The sequence below is a fragment of the Neolamprologus multifasciatus genome, chromosome 13 (assembly GCF_963576455.1).
Source record: "Neolamprologus multifasciatus chromosome 13, fNeoMul1.2, whole genome shotgun sequence".
NCBI lineage: Eukaryota > Metazoa > Chordata > Actinopteri > Cichliformes > Cichlidae > Neolamprologus > Neolamprologus multifasciatus.
In genome coordinates this window covers 21,531,180-21,548,871 of record NC_140451.1, presented here as the reverse complement: position 1 = coordinate 21,548,871, position 17,692 = coordinate 21,531,180, and the positions used below count along the sequence as shown (strand labels likewise).

The window sequence follows — 17,692 nt, the reverse complement described above, 5'->3', positions numbered from 1 at the left end:
ATTCATCGTTTTACCCTTGGAGTCTCCAAAATGTTTAAGCTTTTATTTTATAACCTTCATCCTATAGGATAAGGGTATGGTTCACTTGTGATATGCAAAGAGACAATATTATTACCACCGTCAGGGGCGCTGGCGACATCAGAGCCCATCTGTTATCGCGAGAGCGTGTTCAATGTGTTTCCGGCTGGTTGTCCGCGACGGAAGTACAGAGAGTGGACTGTTCTTTCTTTTTAAGCAGGCATTTTGAACAAAGATATCGGGTTTAGAGTTGAATGCTTACTATATTTATCGGCCAAGAGTATTGATATTGAGGTAAGATTACACAGTAATCTGTTATTTTTGTCTCTCAACCAGTGTGCCGCTTATAGTTAGCATTAGCCGACGTACGTTAAATTTACGCAATTTTAGGGCCAAGGGAACCCTGCTTGCTAACCGTTTAGCGCCATGTTAGCGCGGATGCTATATGAGACAAAAAGTAAATCATGGTCTTTAGTATTTTTTGTGACACAGCTTTCACTCGTTACGGGTTTTACACAGCCCACGGTAGAAGTTTGTACATTCGGCATCTGCCTAATCCAGGCTAGCACGCACATTTATTCCGTTTGTCACTGAATTATAGGATTTGTGCTAACGCAAGTAGCCATTTTTCCTGTTTTGTCAACACAGATGTCGGAGGACTTGGTTAAACAGTTGAGCAACTACAAAGCCCAGCTGCAGCAAGTTGAAGTCGCTCTATCTACTGATCCAGACAATGAAGACCTTCTTAAACTCCAAAAAGACTTACAGGTTTGTTTAATTTACTCATAGTAGACAATTGCTTCTTTTAAAAAAAAGGTGAGCAAGTGATGTGTTGCTGTTACTTTTAAAGTAACACAACGAAAACCTAAAGGAATTATTTATAAGTTTTGAATAAATGAAAAAAAAAACACTATATAAATTAAATATTTTTTTACACAATGTTGTTTCTGACTCAAAATTATTTGCTGTCATTCAGGAGAGATGTTTCACAGATTATAGGTCAACAAGTCATTTACAACAGTTTAAATATTTACAGTAATACTTACTATACACACACACACACACACATACATATATATATATATATATATATATATATATATATATATATATAATTTGATGCTCCCTAATGTGTGTGGACTGATGTTGTGTTGTGGAAAAGAACTGATGATCTCCTGATAAGGTTTTATCCTATGTGGAGAATATCCCATTTAACAAATTACACCTTTGCATGAAGGCAATAGCAGGCATTCCAACTTGTAGGAAACTGAAATGTTTCAAAAGACAATATTTTGTGTTATTCCTATTTTAATGTTTTAAAGTTCTGTCTGACTGTCTTTACAGTTGAGCTTGATTTCCTTAACTGATTAATTTTTTAAACCTTAATTGTGGGGCGTGCCACAGTGATTTATATTATGATACTTTTGCACTTTCTGTCACTCTGTTTTTATTGTTACAACTGCAGCGACTTTAAATGTTACTGTTAACTATATTTTCTGATGGAAAATGAAAATCTGATTTCCTTTTGTGTATTTTGCAGGAAGTCATTGATTTGACAAAAGACCTCCTGACCTCACAGCCGGCAGAGACTGTTGCCAAAACAAGTGGCTCGGACACAGTTCCTGTGAAGCATGGCTGGAAAGTGGGAGACAGGTGTCTGGCTATGTGGAGTCAGGATGGACAGTGAGTGTCAGCAGCCTCTTTAAATGAAAACATTATGTGTGTCCGCATACTTTTTATAGCGCTGCAATTTAAACCATCATCTGATTTGTAGTAGCTGTTTTATTATTTGCTGTATTATTTTTGTAGATGCATGTTAGTCGCACATGTCAAGTACCTACATTTCCAACTATACTTGTTCAGTGAGTCAAGGAAATGAGATTATTTATACTGATATGGGACAGCATTGTAAAAACAATATTATAAGCAACAATTTTAGATTTAAATCCACACATTTAGCCATGTTTAAGGAAACAAGTGTACAGTTGTTTTTATAAATATATATTGTAAAAATTGTAAAAATAGAAAATGGTGTAAGATGTGTAGTTGTATTTAACAGACAGATTATATGTTAGTTTTAGGCTTTACTTATAAAGTAGAGCTGGAGTATTTGGCTCATACTCACCTGCTTACAGACGGGATTTTTTTGCAGGATTTATGAAGCTGAGATTGAGGAGATAGACCGAGACAACGGCACTGCAGCCGTTACCTTCACTGGATATGGGAATGCTGAAGTGATTCCTCTACAGAACCTCAAGGCAGTAGAAGAAGGAAAGCTTTTGGAGGAGGATGGGAGTGTAAAGCCAAAGTCGAGGTATGAACAAACTCTTCTCTAACTCACTCAATGAAGCTCTGTGCATATAAAACTGAACTTAAATCAAGGACAGGAATGGGAACAACTGTAATCAACCATACGGACAATTGAGACACAATTAAATGATTTAAAGCTTTAGAACTAACAACACAAGAACTTTGAAGAATTGGTGCTGCATAACTCAAAAAGGTAATTGAAGCTGAACTTAGCTTAGCTCAGTGGTTCCCAAACCTTTTTTGCTGGGCCCCTCTTTGTTTTACAAGAATAGACAGGGGGAACAAATCGTGGCAGGATGAGCCTGATATTATTTGTATCCCGCTGTAACTTTACTGTATAAAGAGCTAACATCTCCAAAATGTCCAGAGTAGTTGGTCATTACAACAAGTGTTTGTGAACTAAAAATCAAGAATGTGGGATACTGTTTGTCTGTGGTTTGAAGAGCCCAGCACGTGCTCCCGACGCAAGGGAAACCAATTCTGCTGTTGAGACCTACCTTGGCACTTGTGCAGGTGAAACCAAAGGGTAGATATGCTTCACCATATTTTCTAGTCTTTGGCTTAGAATGAAGTTGGTTTGGAAACATATTCAGCAATGCTTCATCTCCTGCTTTGCGTTTCTGTGGGCGCCCCGTGCTAGCAGTGTCCAAGCGTTGTTTTGTTTTGGGGTTGTTTTTTTTTTTTCCCTTTTCATACTGCGCCGGGCCCCACACTTTGGGAAGGTCTGGCTTAGCTAATCTTATTAAAAGAAAATACCAAAATTAAACTTAACTGCATGCTACTTAACACAAAAGGATGTAGCGCCATTAGAAAAAAAAGTTTGTTAGGAAAAAACAATATAGAATTTTCCTATCAAGCTATGGGTAACTTTTGCATCAACCGAACAGAGCAATGAAAAAGGGCAGCAAACTGCTAACAGTAAATTATAGGAGCCTAAAATGATAGTTTAGCAGCCCTAAAGCAGCTGCGGCTATTAGTGTTGACGCTTGACTGGATCGTGGGACTGAAGTGGTCCAGTCAGTTGTTTTGGAAGGCAGGATGAGAAACAAGTGCAAGTACAAATCAGTAGCAGGGGCCTGCGCACACTAATTAGTCTATAAAATAGGTAAAGAGGGACTACATATGCAAATTAGCTTAAGCTAACTGTGGTACAATGCCTGGAATGGCAACATTTTGTTAATATTGTACATGTTACCTTTTCAGATAAAATTAATTATTGATGATGATGATGATAATAATGATGATGATGGTGGCACAAGGGGAAGGAGTGCATTGACCCAGGAGTCAATGCACTCCTTCATAAAAGGTATGTTATAGATTCTGTGTCAACAGGTGTGCTTGGGTGTGTATGTGACATAAATTTAGTCATAAAACTGTGAGCTTGCGCCTCCCTGAAGATAACCATCTAAAGATTGCACTACACTGTACCATCAAGAAATGATAATTTCCCTGAACCACGGTCACGGGGGTGATCATGGTTCAGGGTATTATCATTCCCTGACAATGACCGTGGTTCAGGGTGTTGGGTCTGGAAGCTCATCTTGTAACCGAAAGGTTGTCGGTTCAATCCCCAGCTCTGTCTGTAGCTGGTTGTTGTGTCCTTAGGCAAGACACTTCACCTACCGCCTACTGGTGTTGGCCAGAGGGGCAGATGACGCGATATGGCACCCTCACTTCTGTCAGTCTGCCCCAGGGCAGCTGTAGCTACAACTGTGGTTTGCCTCCATCAGTGTGTGAATGTGAGAGCGAATGAATAGTGGAATTGTAAAGAACTTTGAGTGTCTAGAAAAGCGCTATATAAATGCAATTATTATTATTATTATTATTATTATTATTATTATTATTATTATAAGAAAACAATAGGAAATTCTACTATTATCCATGAAAAAAAGTTTTTTCTCATTTAATCATCAGTTTAAAACAGTGCATATACCTGTAACAATTATCTTTATTAGTAGAGACACATCAATCTCTACTAATAAAGAAGAAAGTAGAAAAATAAGATTGTTTCTATAAACAAGGGCTAAAATTCGAGGGACCGGAACTGGCAAATTTCCAGTATTCTTGTTCGGGAGTCGTCATTAATTGGTCATATGGCTGATTAAGAACTGGTCTGCTTCAATCATACACAACTTGCGCACAGCAGCACAGACAAATAGTCAATTCTGCAGTCACAGCCATATGCTAACAAAGCATGGAAGTAAGTTTGCCAAAGACCACCGTGAAAACCTTTGTAACAACAAACCTAATTAGACAGCTAAATGTGGACACTCTAAGGAAGTTAACAGAGGGAAAGTAGCTCAAAGTATCAAGGACTCAAAGCCAGCCACAAGACAGCAGTCTCAGCAAGAGCAAGGGATTTAAGCTGTTAAATGGAAAATGGTGGAGATGAATATAAACAAGAAAAGGGACAGTGTCCTGCTACCAGGCAAATTTATAGGCACATTGTAAAATGATGCAAGTATCTGAAAGTCTTTTGCTGAATAGATCTGCTGCACCTGCTTTTGGTTGGTAAGGTAAAATCTGTCAGATTCAGTTGGGTGTACAGCAACACTTCCAGTTAATTTTTTTTGTACCGTTTTCCAGTAGCAGAGCACTTTATTTTCAGTAAAGTGAGAAACATCCTTCATCTTACAGCAGTTAAAGGAAAATTCCCCCCATTTAATAAGCTCTTTATTATGAAATATGTTTTGTGTTGGAGAAAATTTTATTTTTTCTGTGTAAATGCTGTCAGTTACAATTCTGAGAAAGAAAATTAGAATCGGGGGGAATCTCTATTGACTCTCTCTCTCTCTCTCTCTCTCTCTAGGAAAGAGCAGATAGCAGAGCAGAGGGAGTATAAAAAGAAGAAAGCTCAGAAGAAGGTACAGAGGATGAAGGAGCTGGAGCAAGAACGAGAGGAGCAAAAGTCAAAGTGGCAGCAGTTCAACAACAAAGCCTACTCAAAGAACAAGAAAGGCCAGGTAAGTTATTTTTAAGACTAGTGTTAGAAAACCAAGATATTGGCTTGAAACTAGTGACATGTGTCCATAGGTTGCTGTTAAGTTCTTTGTAATGCATAATTAATACAAGTTTTCCAGTACTACATTGTTGCAACAGCTACTACTGTTGATTTCCATGTGCTTTTGTTTATTCTAGGTGAAGAGGAGCATATTTGCATCTCCAGAAAGCGTCAACGGAAAGGTGGGAGTGGGAACGTGTGGTATTGCAGACAAGCCTATGACCCAGTACCATGACACGTCCAAATACAATGTCAGACATCTAATGCCACAATGACCTGATATGACCTGTACATAATAGTCCACTGTATACTAGCTGTATCAGTGCTTTCCATTGTGTTTATACATGATTTAAGTTTCTCGAGTAAAGTAAGCTTTGAAAGTAAGTGCTTGCACACCAATGTTTTGAAATATTGTTGTAGTTTCATATATATATATATATATATATATATATATATATATATATATATATATATATATATATATATATATATATATATATATATATATATATATATATATATATATATTATTATTATTATTATTAGGCACAACAAATAAAATCCATATGAGGGACTTGCCCTCGATTGGAGCAAGGTCATCTATTATGTAAGAAAAGGAAATGGTGTTTTAGAAAAGCCATAGAGTTTGCTGTTTGTCCACTGAGGCCAAATACCATCCGTTTTATTTATAAACATGCGCCTGTAGATGTGGTTTTTGCATTTGAGGCTGGATTTTAAACATTAACGTGTTCTAGGAAAGTCTGAATTAATAATGGTGTTGATTTTGAGTTGGCTGAATTTAAGTTTTCCCTCATTGTACATATAACAGTGAAATAAACATTGTTTTCAGTTTTTAAAGATTTGATCCTTTACATCATTTCACCATCTCAGCAGTGTATTTTAGTTGTGGCCCCGTCAGGTCCTGTAGGTGGTGGCAAAGCGATGTCGTCAACATCAGGTTGCAGCTGTGAATACAACCAATTTTCTCATTTGAGTAACATGATTTTTTATTTTTATTTTTTTCTCTTTTCTCATGTTAGATGCTCAACATTGGTAAACTGGCTACACCACAGAGCTGACTTACATGTGAAACTTGCTCTGCTCTAATACAACTCTTATAACTTTATTGAACGTTAAAAGTTGGGATTAAAATAAACAGGATTGGGGTTTTTCTGTGTAGAGGTTTATTAAGATTTCAAGGGTAGTTATCAGGAACTGTAACAAAGCAGGGGACCAGCAGCACATGTTTTGCAAAAAAGTCACCTTGGATGGCTGATTAAGCACAAGAAAAACATTCTGGGGGTGTGCTTCAACGTACTTCCTTAACAAAAGTCATTTTCATAGTGCATTTTATAGTTTCCCAAACACGTTGGGGGTTACAGGTGCAAGAGTCATATACCCACTTTAAGACACAATTTGGTGGTGATCTACTTAGAAACTGGATCAGAAGAATGCAGATAAATGGTCTCATTTGGTTTCATGGATTTGAATAGCTCAGCAGTGCAATTCTTTGCGTCAAATACACATCAAATTATCAAGTCTCCAGATTTCAAGGATTTTAGCTTTTTCTGCTACGATACAAACAAAGTTAAACAATGAAGTACAAACCAAAATCTGTGGTGTTTATGTGGTTCATGCTACACACATGGTTTTAAGACTCAATCAAAAGCACATTACAACATGATTAGAAAGGCTACATTCAAATACACATGCACCATAGCGTTTCGAGTCCATTACAATCATTTCACTGTTGATTATGAATAGCTGGTACTACCGCTGGAGCAAGTGGAAAACTATAATTTGGAGTTGGACGGACAGAATAATGTGCTAAACCCAGCCAACACTGAAGATCTATTAAAACTAGAGGCATTATTGCTTGAGCTTTGTGCTTGGACAAGTGCGGGATAGCTTATTACTGTCTAAAAAATTTTAATTCACGCACAGTGTGAAAGCATTTCGAGTAATGCATTAAACTCCTAGCACTGCTTCAGTGGGGATTTTACATCATGTAAGTTTGGTAAACATTTAGAAACAGAAAATAATAAAAGAATTTAACAGCAAGGGTTTTTTTTTCCCATTCAAGCATGACCAAGACCTAGCTACAGTACAATTAAATATACCAAAAATAAATATTATATGCAAAATAAATTAGAATAACAAGGGTGGACTGCACCACCTGTCTGTATCTGACTGTATGTCACTTAAGAAGAGGGACGCCACATGGATCGATGATGTTTGTGGGTCCTAAAGCAGAGGTTATAGAAGTATGATAAACCTTTTTGGAATGCAGACATTTTAGCCCTTTCCTCTGACTTGGACACTGACAAGAAGTGCTATCTGGATACATTATCCAAAGAAAAAGGGCCATGTTTTTTTTGTTTTTACAAGGCAATGGAGCGAACGTTCCCAATGGTGAGTTTCTAGCTGGTATTTGGGATTTTTTTTGTCTGTTTTGCTGGTTTCTGAGGATCAACTTCACTAAAGGTACAGTTTAGCCTTTAGTGTTTGACACAGGTGCATTCATGGGTCCTCTAAAGGATCACTATCAAGTGCAGGTATGGCGGCTTCAAGCTGGTAATGGGTAAAGGGACATTTGGGTGATTGGTTAAGTCATCTTTTAAAGTAAGGAAACCGTATATTGCTGGAGATTTGTGGTTGTGTAAATTGGAGCCGCTTGGCTTTTGGAAGGAGACTGTTTTTAGACTTTCAGACTTGAGCTGAACTTAAGGCTGGTTCTTGGGTGGAGCTGTTTCATTTGTCAGGTAAAGATAGGATAGGGGCTGGTTCTTCTGATGACAAATTAGCTAAACGGTAAGGGAGACTGGAGCTGTAGGCTGGTACTTTGACAGGTAAAAGCCATAAAAGACTGCAGCTTAATGAAAGTATAGGCTGGTGCTTTAAGCAGAAAAGGCCAGTTTCAGGCTGCAAGTGGAGTAGCCCTCATCACTGGCGGAGCTCTGCCGGCTGCTATGGTCATCCAGGTCGCTTGCACCACTGGTGCTTACACTGTCCATTTCTCCATGGGAGAACTCAGTGCTTTCCACATCAACTTCAATTTCCTCTGCTCAAACACACACAGACACATAAAAAAAAGCCAATGAATACAAATCAGTCTCTGCATTTGAAATGAAATGAAGCCTTTAGTGCAAGTACTAACCTCTGTCAGACTCTGAGCGATCAGAGTCCATGCGGGAACCCAGGCTGTCCGTACGAACGCGCTCCCACTCTCCGTGGGTCTGCAGCAGAGCTAGCTGCCTCTGCAGGTGCCTTTGCTCCCTCTCTAAGGTCTCCAGCTGGTGCTGACTCCTCCGGTCTATCTCTTCAAGTTTCTAAAAAGTGGCACGAGTAAGAATTAAAGGCATTGCATTATGCAGAAACCTATCAACGATGTCAGGCGATCTGTGAGGTTCTTAACCATCCCAGTCGGTGTTTTCAAAAAGCATTTTCAAAGATATCGTTATCACTACACTTCTGTAAATGTTCCTCATGTTTAACATAATATGGAAAGCATGGCAGAATTCTCATGTATGCAGCGAGTTGATAATGTGGTAATATGTACATATATATGGCTGCTGTAAAATGCAATAACCCCCTGCGCTTTCTAATAAATTATTTAACACAGTGACAGCAAGTTGCTGGATGGGATCTAAGGGAATAGATGGTGTCTGTGTGTGGTGGATAAAAGTGAAATATGGCTGGATGGAGAAGGAAGAGAATTCATTTTATGAGCTTCGCTATACAAATGAATCTAAAGGTCACCCCGTCCTGCTTTGGACAAGAGCGTTTTGCTTTTGGCCCTCTTAGTTTTAATTTATGCATTTAACCTTCGCCAACTTGGACTCCAGTCCAGTTTAGGTCCACTTATGATTTCCAGTAGTTTTTGTTGGACGTGTGTACTTCAAGCTCTTTACTGCAATTGTAGCTGTTAAGCTACGAAATAACCAAAGTCCTGAAATTCAATTATGAACCTCTGTAATTATACGGATATAAGATCACATAATTCCAGTCATTACGCCCAGTTGTCCCATGAATCAAAGCTCATGTATGGAACTATAGCAGCACAGTCCGGATAATTTGCACACAAACCAGCAGTTGAACAAGATTTGCTGCTTATGCGTACATTGAAACTAATGTAATTTCTCCACAGCTGCACGTTTATAGTTCCAAGTGGCAGAATGTGTAAAATGAACAGTGATTTCGGGGAAAGTAATTAATTGAAAAAGGACTGCTTTTCATATTGGCAAAAGCTGTGTATTACATTTCATGTAATGTCCCCTATTATATTATTAAGATAATAAGCATTTGGGACATATTAGCTTGAAATATAAATAAAGATTGTTTGGCTGTGACACCTGCTTCATTTTACATAAATATGACAAAAATGTATTTGTGGTATTATATTATGAAGGGTAAGACTTTTGACCTGCTAGTTCTGAGTAACGTTTAAATAGACTTGTGTTTGTATAATTGAATTTGGCATAATGGCGCCTCCACATAAGTGACATTAGTACTAGCCTTTCTCTCTGCAGCTCAACAGAGCTTATTATTGGCTGCACCTGCTCCACCTTTTATTGTGCTGCACAACCCCTGGTTCCAAAAATACACCGCAGCAGCATTCAAAAGCCTCATTTCCTGGATGTGAAACAGGCAAGTCCAAAGTCAACAGCTGACATCTTAGGTACTTTACTCACTAACCCCGACTGTGATAAACTCTTAGAGCCTGTTGCCAAGCCAGGATTGCTTTCATATTGTAGCCCTTAGTCATTCTTTAGCTGTTGCTCACAGCTGGAAACTGTACAGACGGGGCAAAAAAACAGCACTAATTTTTCCACCAAAGTTTGATCTGAGTTTGCTTGCTATACTCAGGGGAGCCATTGCATTGAATGATTGAAATCTTTAAGTCTCTTTTAGTTCAGTCAGTCAACCAGTTTTAATAGCAGGATAGCTGCAGTGCTCCTAAGTCCAGGGTTAAGTGTCCCATTCTGATGTTATCCTGCAGTGCTAAAGACACAGGTTCTAATCAAAGACTTACCAAGGCTCAAACCTTGCAAAGGTGAGCCCTGCAAACATCCCCAGGGAGATTTTTTCAAAGGGGAAGAAAAACTCAACCACACAGCAGCTGCCTTAAGGTCCAATCATCTCGGGGTTCTGGGAAAACTGACTCTGCTCGAAAAATCCCTACTTTACATGTAAACCATCAGCGCGCAAGCATTTAGCGTTGCTTTATTGCTAGTTTATGATAAATGTTGTGTTTATCTAGTGGTATCTTCTCCTTTCCTGGTGTTTAAACTGAGTCAGTTACAATTAAAATCAAACCTTTTCATCCTGCAGCGGCTGCTGGAAATAACACAGCTCTCTCCCCCTGTTTGAGCCAATATACAAAGCAATTTGCTGTAAACAGAATGCCGGCACTGCTGTTGACAGCAACAGGCCTTTTCTTTTTCTTTTATTATTCTTTTTTTTTTGTTTTTACTGATAATTACCCATGACTGAATTTAGTTGCTTTGGTTTCAGGGTCCTGCTCTTAGTCACGCTTTGCCTGTATCCAGGCCTTTGAATCTCACCGCTTTGCAGAAACACAGCAGACAGTTCTGTTTGATTTCAGGCCAGTTCATGCTGGCTCGCCGTCACACCGCTATGGCTTGCTGGGACACATTATGTTATTAGTATCACCTGTGTTTTTCGTGCTACGACAAGTCAAAGCCCCTGCTGTGAATAAGGCCTTTTTCGGCATGTTGACTAAACGGTTATCTTGTTGCTGCTGCTTTCCCAAAACGATATTAACCAAACTATTAACACGTCGGCAGTCAGGCAGAAAAAGCACGATGTCAGTATGGTTGCATTACTACTTTTCAGAGGAAATCAGCTCTTAGTCCCATTACAGCACCATACTTCTCCCTTAGACTACCACACCTTGATATGTGCTTTGGCCTTGTTGAGCAGTCCCAGAGTGGTATGCCGACTGCAGTCTGGTCCCAGAGGAATGAGGGACTTCAACCTCTCCAAGCACAGACGAAGATGTGCTCGCCTGTAAATGACATAGAGCAATCTGCATTATTCAACATAATACATGAACAGAAAACTGACTGATGAATTTGCACAGTAATGTATTCATTTGCACTGATCCTCATCCGGTCAGATTATTACCTCCTCATCCAATTTGATTTGTATCTTGTTAGAAAAAGCAAAAACTACTTGATTGTTCCTCATCAATTCTATTCAGGATGATGAGTGATGTAAGTGTTAATGGATCCTGGCACTTTATCTGTTTATCCCTTTTGCTCATAAGCTATGCCATCTGACTCCCTTACAATTAAATATGGATCTGTCTGGTCCCAGATAAAACTGCCGAGGTCAGCCTGATATTCTATTTCTGATCCACCAAAGCCTCTGAGCCCGTGGTCTGAATGAATGCAGAAACTGGCAAAGGACACTCACTATCCTTTCAAAAAAATGGTGTAAAATGTAGGTCAAGTCATGATGTCATCTCTTTTCTTCTGCATTGGCCACCATTTTGTAATAGAAAACAGTCCTTTATGAGCCTCCTTGAAGATGCTCTCTTCCTCTTTTCATTTATCATTTAAAGTGAGAATATGTCACACATGGCTGGGCATTTCATTTTAGGATAAATGTGTCCTGACATTTGTTTCAGAGCAGAGGCTGCCTCATCCTGGAGCTACAGACGCAAGCTGCAGTTAGACCTGCAGCTGAGAATCTCTCACGAAGGAGCCCTGTTGTCTGGAAACAGACGGTTCCCATTTGCTGACTGGGGAAATGTCTGCACGTCCTCTAGGAACAGTGCTGCTTACATCTCCCTTTTATTTGCCTCGCAAAACGCACTCTCCTATCACACACAACTCATGAAATATCAGAGTTGTTGATAAAAAGAAGGCCTTTTTTTTATTATCCCATGATGATACTATGCTGACTTATAGAACTCTGGTGCGAGTAATGTTGAAAATGCATGGCCAACATATTTAGCATATGACTTAGATATGCAAACAGTTTGAAGCTCCATTTCGAAACAACTGACTGTTGAGATAAACTGCCACAGACGATTAACGACTATGGGCGTGTTGTCGTTCTTTGTCCATCCTTCCTCCTCACAGTCAACTTGTTATGCATAGGTAACAACGAAGGAAGTATGACTCGCAACATTTCATTGTCTTTATTTTACCCTCTTTAGTGCAGTCTTCACCCGTCTGCATTATGTGTTTATAACCTAAACATGCATATAAGTGACCTCCTCTGTGATTTTTCACTCACCTGTTCTTTTCCAGTTCATTGTGTGCCGACCTGTTGAAAATGATAAATATATAACCAGAACGGTCACATGGCTTAAATATGCAAAATACAGCATATGCATATAAATATATTTCAAGACTTTAACCTACCTATTGTGAATATTGTCCAGTTTCCTGTTCTTCAATTTGCGTTGTTTCTGTTGAAGTGAAATCTGGGTTGCGGGGTATGTTGAAGCATACCCGTGCTCACATTCTGGTGATAGAAGAAAAAAGATAAAGAGGATTAAATATGCTACAAGGAAGAAGATGGTTGGATTTGAGCAATGGCAACACATCCTTGGAATGACTAAAATTCGGTGCAATGCACAAGCACACCTTAAAAAGTGTCCACGCATATATACATATAGTTTCATTTAGAGCGAGACAATTTAAACTTAACAAGAACAGTCCAGACTGAAGAGCAAACGCTTGGAAACAGCTCTCAAGCAAGAAGAATTTAACAAATCACACAAGAACTACTGTTCCCAGAAACCTCGCCAGACACAATCCTGCACGCGATTGGTCAACTGCAGTGACACTCGCGTTGGGAACATGGATCCTGACCAATGAGAACTTTGCAATTTGTTCCATGTGGAAACCATGTGAACAACACATACAAGGAAGCAGATGCTGGCCGAGCAAACCCGCAGTTGGATTTCGAATTAGGAATTTTCATTGGAAATTTAAAAAAACCCCACATTGCAGTCTAGATCAGAAAGGGCGTAAATGCGAGATTTCCGAGTGGATGTGATGTTTTAGGAGCGCAATCTTAAAATTAGCTGTGAGAGAATGATAGAAAAAAAGAAGTATAAACTGGATGTCTCGTGTCATAAACGTCTACATGTATGAACGTAAATGCGCACACATGCATGGCTGTGCTAGTTCATATAATGAATACACTGAATCGTGCGTTATGAGCCGGTCTGCGTCTCCCACGGTCTGCAAAAACACCGGTTTTAATGGGAGCGGATCGCTGCAAGGCTATTGTTGCGAGGCTGTCTCCGCTATGCGATTGTTTCCCGACTTCCAAATTTCGGTGATTTCTGGAGTTCTTCGAGTGGTCATATTACGCAGGATAAGTGTGAGGCCGATTGAGACCGCACGGTTTCCCAGTAGCAGGTAAAACATGACGGGGTGCCGTCGGGCTGCGCGTCTTTTGTCGCCTTCGCCTCTATTGTTGTCTGCTCGGCGCATTACGTGTTAATATCCCCTGCAGCCCGTGTTTACTTACTTCCGTTGTTCTTCTCAATATTTTCAATGTAATTGGCTGCATCGAGCAGCACTTGCACGTTCTTCATAAAAGTGCCGATTTGGTCCATTGCGGAACATTTGGAGTATATAACGTCGCTGAAAGAATAGTCGGACATCTCTCCGAAATCCTGCTGGTCCATGGACGCATCAGACTCCGACATGACCTCTTCGGGTTTCAGCTCGCTGTGATGTCTCATGTACTTTACCATTTTTTCTGTTCTTTCTTTGTTTCTTTTTTTTAACTTTAGGCTTTTGGGGGGGCTTTGACAAATACGCAGCGCTGAAATTGCTCTCCTTGTTCCGTCTGTGCGCTGAGCGGATGACTGAAATGAACTAGGCTGGATGGAATTGCAGTCCTTAGCCTCAGCCACTTGCCCTACTTGGTGGATAATCCCTCCCACTAACGCATGCACATTGCATTCATTGTCAACCGTGCCATAATAAATCCTCATTATCAATACTGCAAGAGAGTAACAAATAGCACACTTGTGTCCAGTGACATTCTGCAATAATGGCTGCTTTCATTTGTAATAAAGCTGCATTATTTTAGCTGCCATAAACTGGATAATTATGACAAATGCTCCTTTTCCCATGTGCATTCAGTTATCTCTAAATATGTATGTGAACAGAGTTTAAAAGTGAAAAAGCATTAAGATCAAACGGCAGATCTAATCAATAGTTCAACCTGGATACTGGGGACAACTGCCAGGGTTGGTCTTGGTTATAAATATGTAATCACTTGGGGCTTTTGTGTTGTTAAAGGGCCCCACATGGTCCTGCTTCAATGCTGGAACCGCACACTATTCCCACATGCTTTTAAATGTGCTCTGTAATTAACATCTATACACATTTGTACACGGGGATAGCAGTTTAGAGAGCTACTTGTGTCGCTTTCATGTTGCACCGTGTTGTCATCCCATCCTCACAAAAAACAGATACCTGTGCGAGATTTGAAAGCCGATTGAATGCAGTACAACATGCAGAACTCAGGTGTTTGATGTGATAATTTTAGGTGATTCGTTTACTTCCTGCTGGATTGGAAGATTGAGTTTTGTGAGGGGAGTGCGGGTGGGGAGGGGGATTCTTGGCGTAAATCAAATGAACTCATATTAGTTCAGGTGCAGTTTGTTTGCCATTATTTGCATTTAATAATCTCATTGTTTGTCCCCCTCAGCCCCTCTGGGTGTCTTTTCCTGGTTCCAAAACAGTCTAAACTCACATCAAGATTAAAAGGAAAGTTGCAAACAAGTGAAAGGATTTTTAGGAACAGGCACAGCCAATCCTTGTGTAGAAATGTCTTTACTTTACTAAACTTTAAAGTTATCTGCCATTTTCAAAAATTAACCTTGAAATTGAACCTTTTTCGAGCTTGATGTTCCACTTCTGTTGTCCCTTTTGAGAGATTAAGAAGTCATTTTGCCCCACACTGGGAGGAATGGAAGAGAACAGAGGGGGGAAAGGGACTGCCTTTACAAGGCCAGCCATGCGTGCAGGGCTGTGTTGTGCCTCTGAGACAATGGGTGCAGATGGCTGGCCCACTGCAGATGTGGTCTGGCCTGTAACGGACGCCTGTGAGAGAGTACACCATCCCATAGAGGCTTTAATAAGCCTGGCGAGGCCTCTCACATAGACAGTGAAACAGTGACGCACACTTCAGGGACACATATTCTTGCAAATACAGGTCTGTTTTGACTCATAGGCACTGCATATTTCTCTCCTAATATGCAATAAGGCTTTTGTTACTGGAGCATGTTTAGCATATAAAACAACAACGCCAGTGTGCACTCAGACATCATCTACTGCTACGCACATGCTCAAAAGGACACACAAATCGAGTGAGACATGGACAGAGAGTTCAGTGGGGGATGGAAACTGACAGCATTTTACCAGGAAAAGACTCATCTGTGCTGTGAGGCTTGTGTGCAGACTGATTCTGCGTGCTGCACACTGATAGCGACTGTGGAAAGCTGACCCGCTGTAGGTTGGTGTAGAATGTGACCCCAACTGGAGTAATCTGAAAAGCCTGAGGATTACACCAGTGGCTCAGTTGTCACAGAGGAGGCAAAGTCACACAGTGCTGGAGTGTGTATAGGCTTGCTTTTATAAAAAAAAAAGAATATGCCAAAAAAAATCACACATAAGGGAGAATGATCCATTCTGGGTGTTGTCAAAAAGGCAAATATATTTATTTATTTATTTAAATGCAGGGGACTCTATTTGATGTTACCCTGTTAAGATGATGTTTTCAGACTATCCATTGTACCACAGCAGTCTCCTGTTGTTTCAAAACAATAGCTGCACTTTGCCCCGAGGTCACAGTAGGACAATAAAGCAGACCAGACGTGTGTCACCTGCTCCGTCCTCTCCTTAGCACTGTCAGGATGTGGATGAGGTCAGCAGCAAGCTTTTTTCCCCCTTATTTATTCTTAATAACCATCAGTCTTTGTTTTTACATTAAACTTAAAATCATGTTTATGTTTTCTTAATTATCTCTTTTTATTGTTGTTGTTGTTGGTTTTACACAGTTAAATGCACTGCCTTAAAACTTTTCTCCCTATTACATCTCATAGAAGGTGAGATGTGTGTGTGGTTTGGTGGAGGTTCAGATCCTGTCACTCCCCCCCAACATGAACACCTGTTGGAGACACCAAATCCTCTCTTTGTCTCTGCATCTCCCCCCTCTCAGTGGATTACTATGACAACGCCCATTCATATCATGGCTGAATGCTGATTATACAGCTTCACACAATTATCTCTGAATAGAATATATTGTTTTAGGTTAGCTCGCTTTTTCTTTTTTGAAATTAGATGCAGAGGCTGTGTAAACAGTTCCCAAGATGTATTTAATATAAGAGGTGTTACTCCATCTGGTGAAAATGGCTCACGTTTTGTGATGCATCACTGTCCAACAACATCAAAAATCTCCTCATGTTTAACTGATTCCCATGTAAGTACTCCACAGGGTATTTGTGCATACTTCTGCAGTAGCCAGTAGGTTTGTGAAGAGGCGATCAGCTAACTAAAAGACAACATAAAATTACAATTTAATCATAGAATTAAGTAGATCTGGACAAGTTTGTGCACCAAGGTCATAATTAACAAAAGCAACCAGGAAACAGCTAAAAGTAAGGCTGAAATCATAAAAACAAACAAGTAATACATTTTGTTAAATGAAATGGCAAGCTAAAACTATGGATAACTAGCTAAGATTGTTCACTAGTATAAATAAGTTCCTGACATTGTTTCCCAAAAGTAAACCAGGCATTTAAAATGGTTTGCTAAAAATCTGGCTAACCAGTTAAAATAGCAAAATATTAGCATGGATAAACTGTTGAAACTGTCAAAGTAAAGTTAAAAGAAAGAAATACTTTATCCAAAATTTAGAAAATACTTTTATTAGAGAAATTAATAAACAAAAATATAAATACATAAAATCATATGTGGCTAAATAAAATAATAAAAACAAAACTCTATAGTGCTAGCTAAATGCTATAGATTCACAGTTTGAATAAGAGTATTGATAAACAGTTAAAATTGTTAGCCAACAGTATGGATAACAGTTTTATAAAGACATGGATTAACTTTTGAAGAATTGGCTAACAGTATAAACTGCAGTAATCATATTAAGAAAGTACACCCTCTTTTAAATTAGATGTCTTAGGTTTCAGGACATGAAAATATCTTGGCTTTTAACAGATCGTATAATGTGATCAATGCAGTCTCACATGAACAACAACACATTACATATTATGGCTTGTAATTATTTATTTATCAAAAACTGAGCTGAAATTTAGCACTGATGAAAAACTAAACACGCCCCTACTTCTTC

General features: G+C 39.3%; 2 protein-coding genes across 2 annotated transcripts; one reads left to right on the top strand and one right to left on the bottom strand.

Moving 5' to 3' along the window:
* Positions 1 to 163: 163 nt before the first annotated feature.
* smndc1 (survival motor neuron domain containing 1) lies at positions 164 to 5,606 on the top strand. The gene is made up of 6 exons (XM_085182683.1): positions 164 to 312; positions 667 to 786; positions 1,559 to 1,701; positions 2,171 to 2,332; positions 5,138 to 5,291; positions 5,467 to 5,606. Exons 2-6 carry the CDS (start codon positions 667 to 669, stop codon positions 5,602 to 5,604), a joined length of 717 nt encoding a protein of 238 aa, XP_085038809.1. The 5' UTR covers positions 164 to 312; the 3' UTR covers positions 5,605 to 5,606.
* An 890-nt stretch (positions 5,607 to 6,496) lies between these two features.
* On the bottom strand, positions 6,497 to 14,253 carry LOC146505523 (max-interacting protein 1-like). Its single transcript, XM_085182682.1, has 6 exons — positions 13,844 to 14,253; positions 12,724 to 12,826; positions 12,596 to 12,625; positions 11,243 to 11,357; positions 8,487 to 8,658; positions 6,497 to 8,390 (listed from the first exon to the last, which is right to left on the bottom strand). The coding sequence occupies exons 1-6, from the start codon at positions 14,070 to 14,072 to the stop codon at positions 8,227 to 8,229; spliced, it is 813 nt and encodes a 270-aa protein (XP_085038808.1). The 5' UTR covers positions 14,073 to 14,253; the 3' UTR covers positions 6,497 to 8,226.
* Positions 14,254 to 17,692: the final 3,439 nt, after the last annotated feature.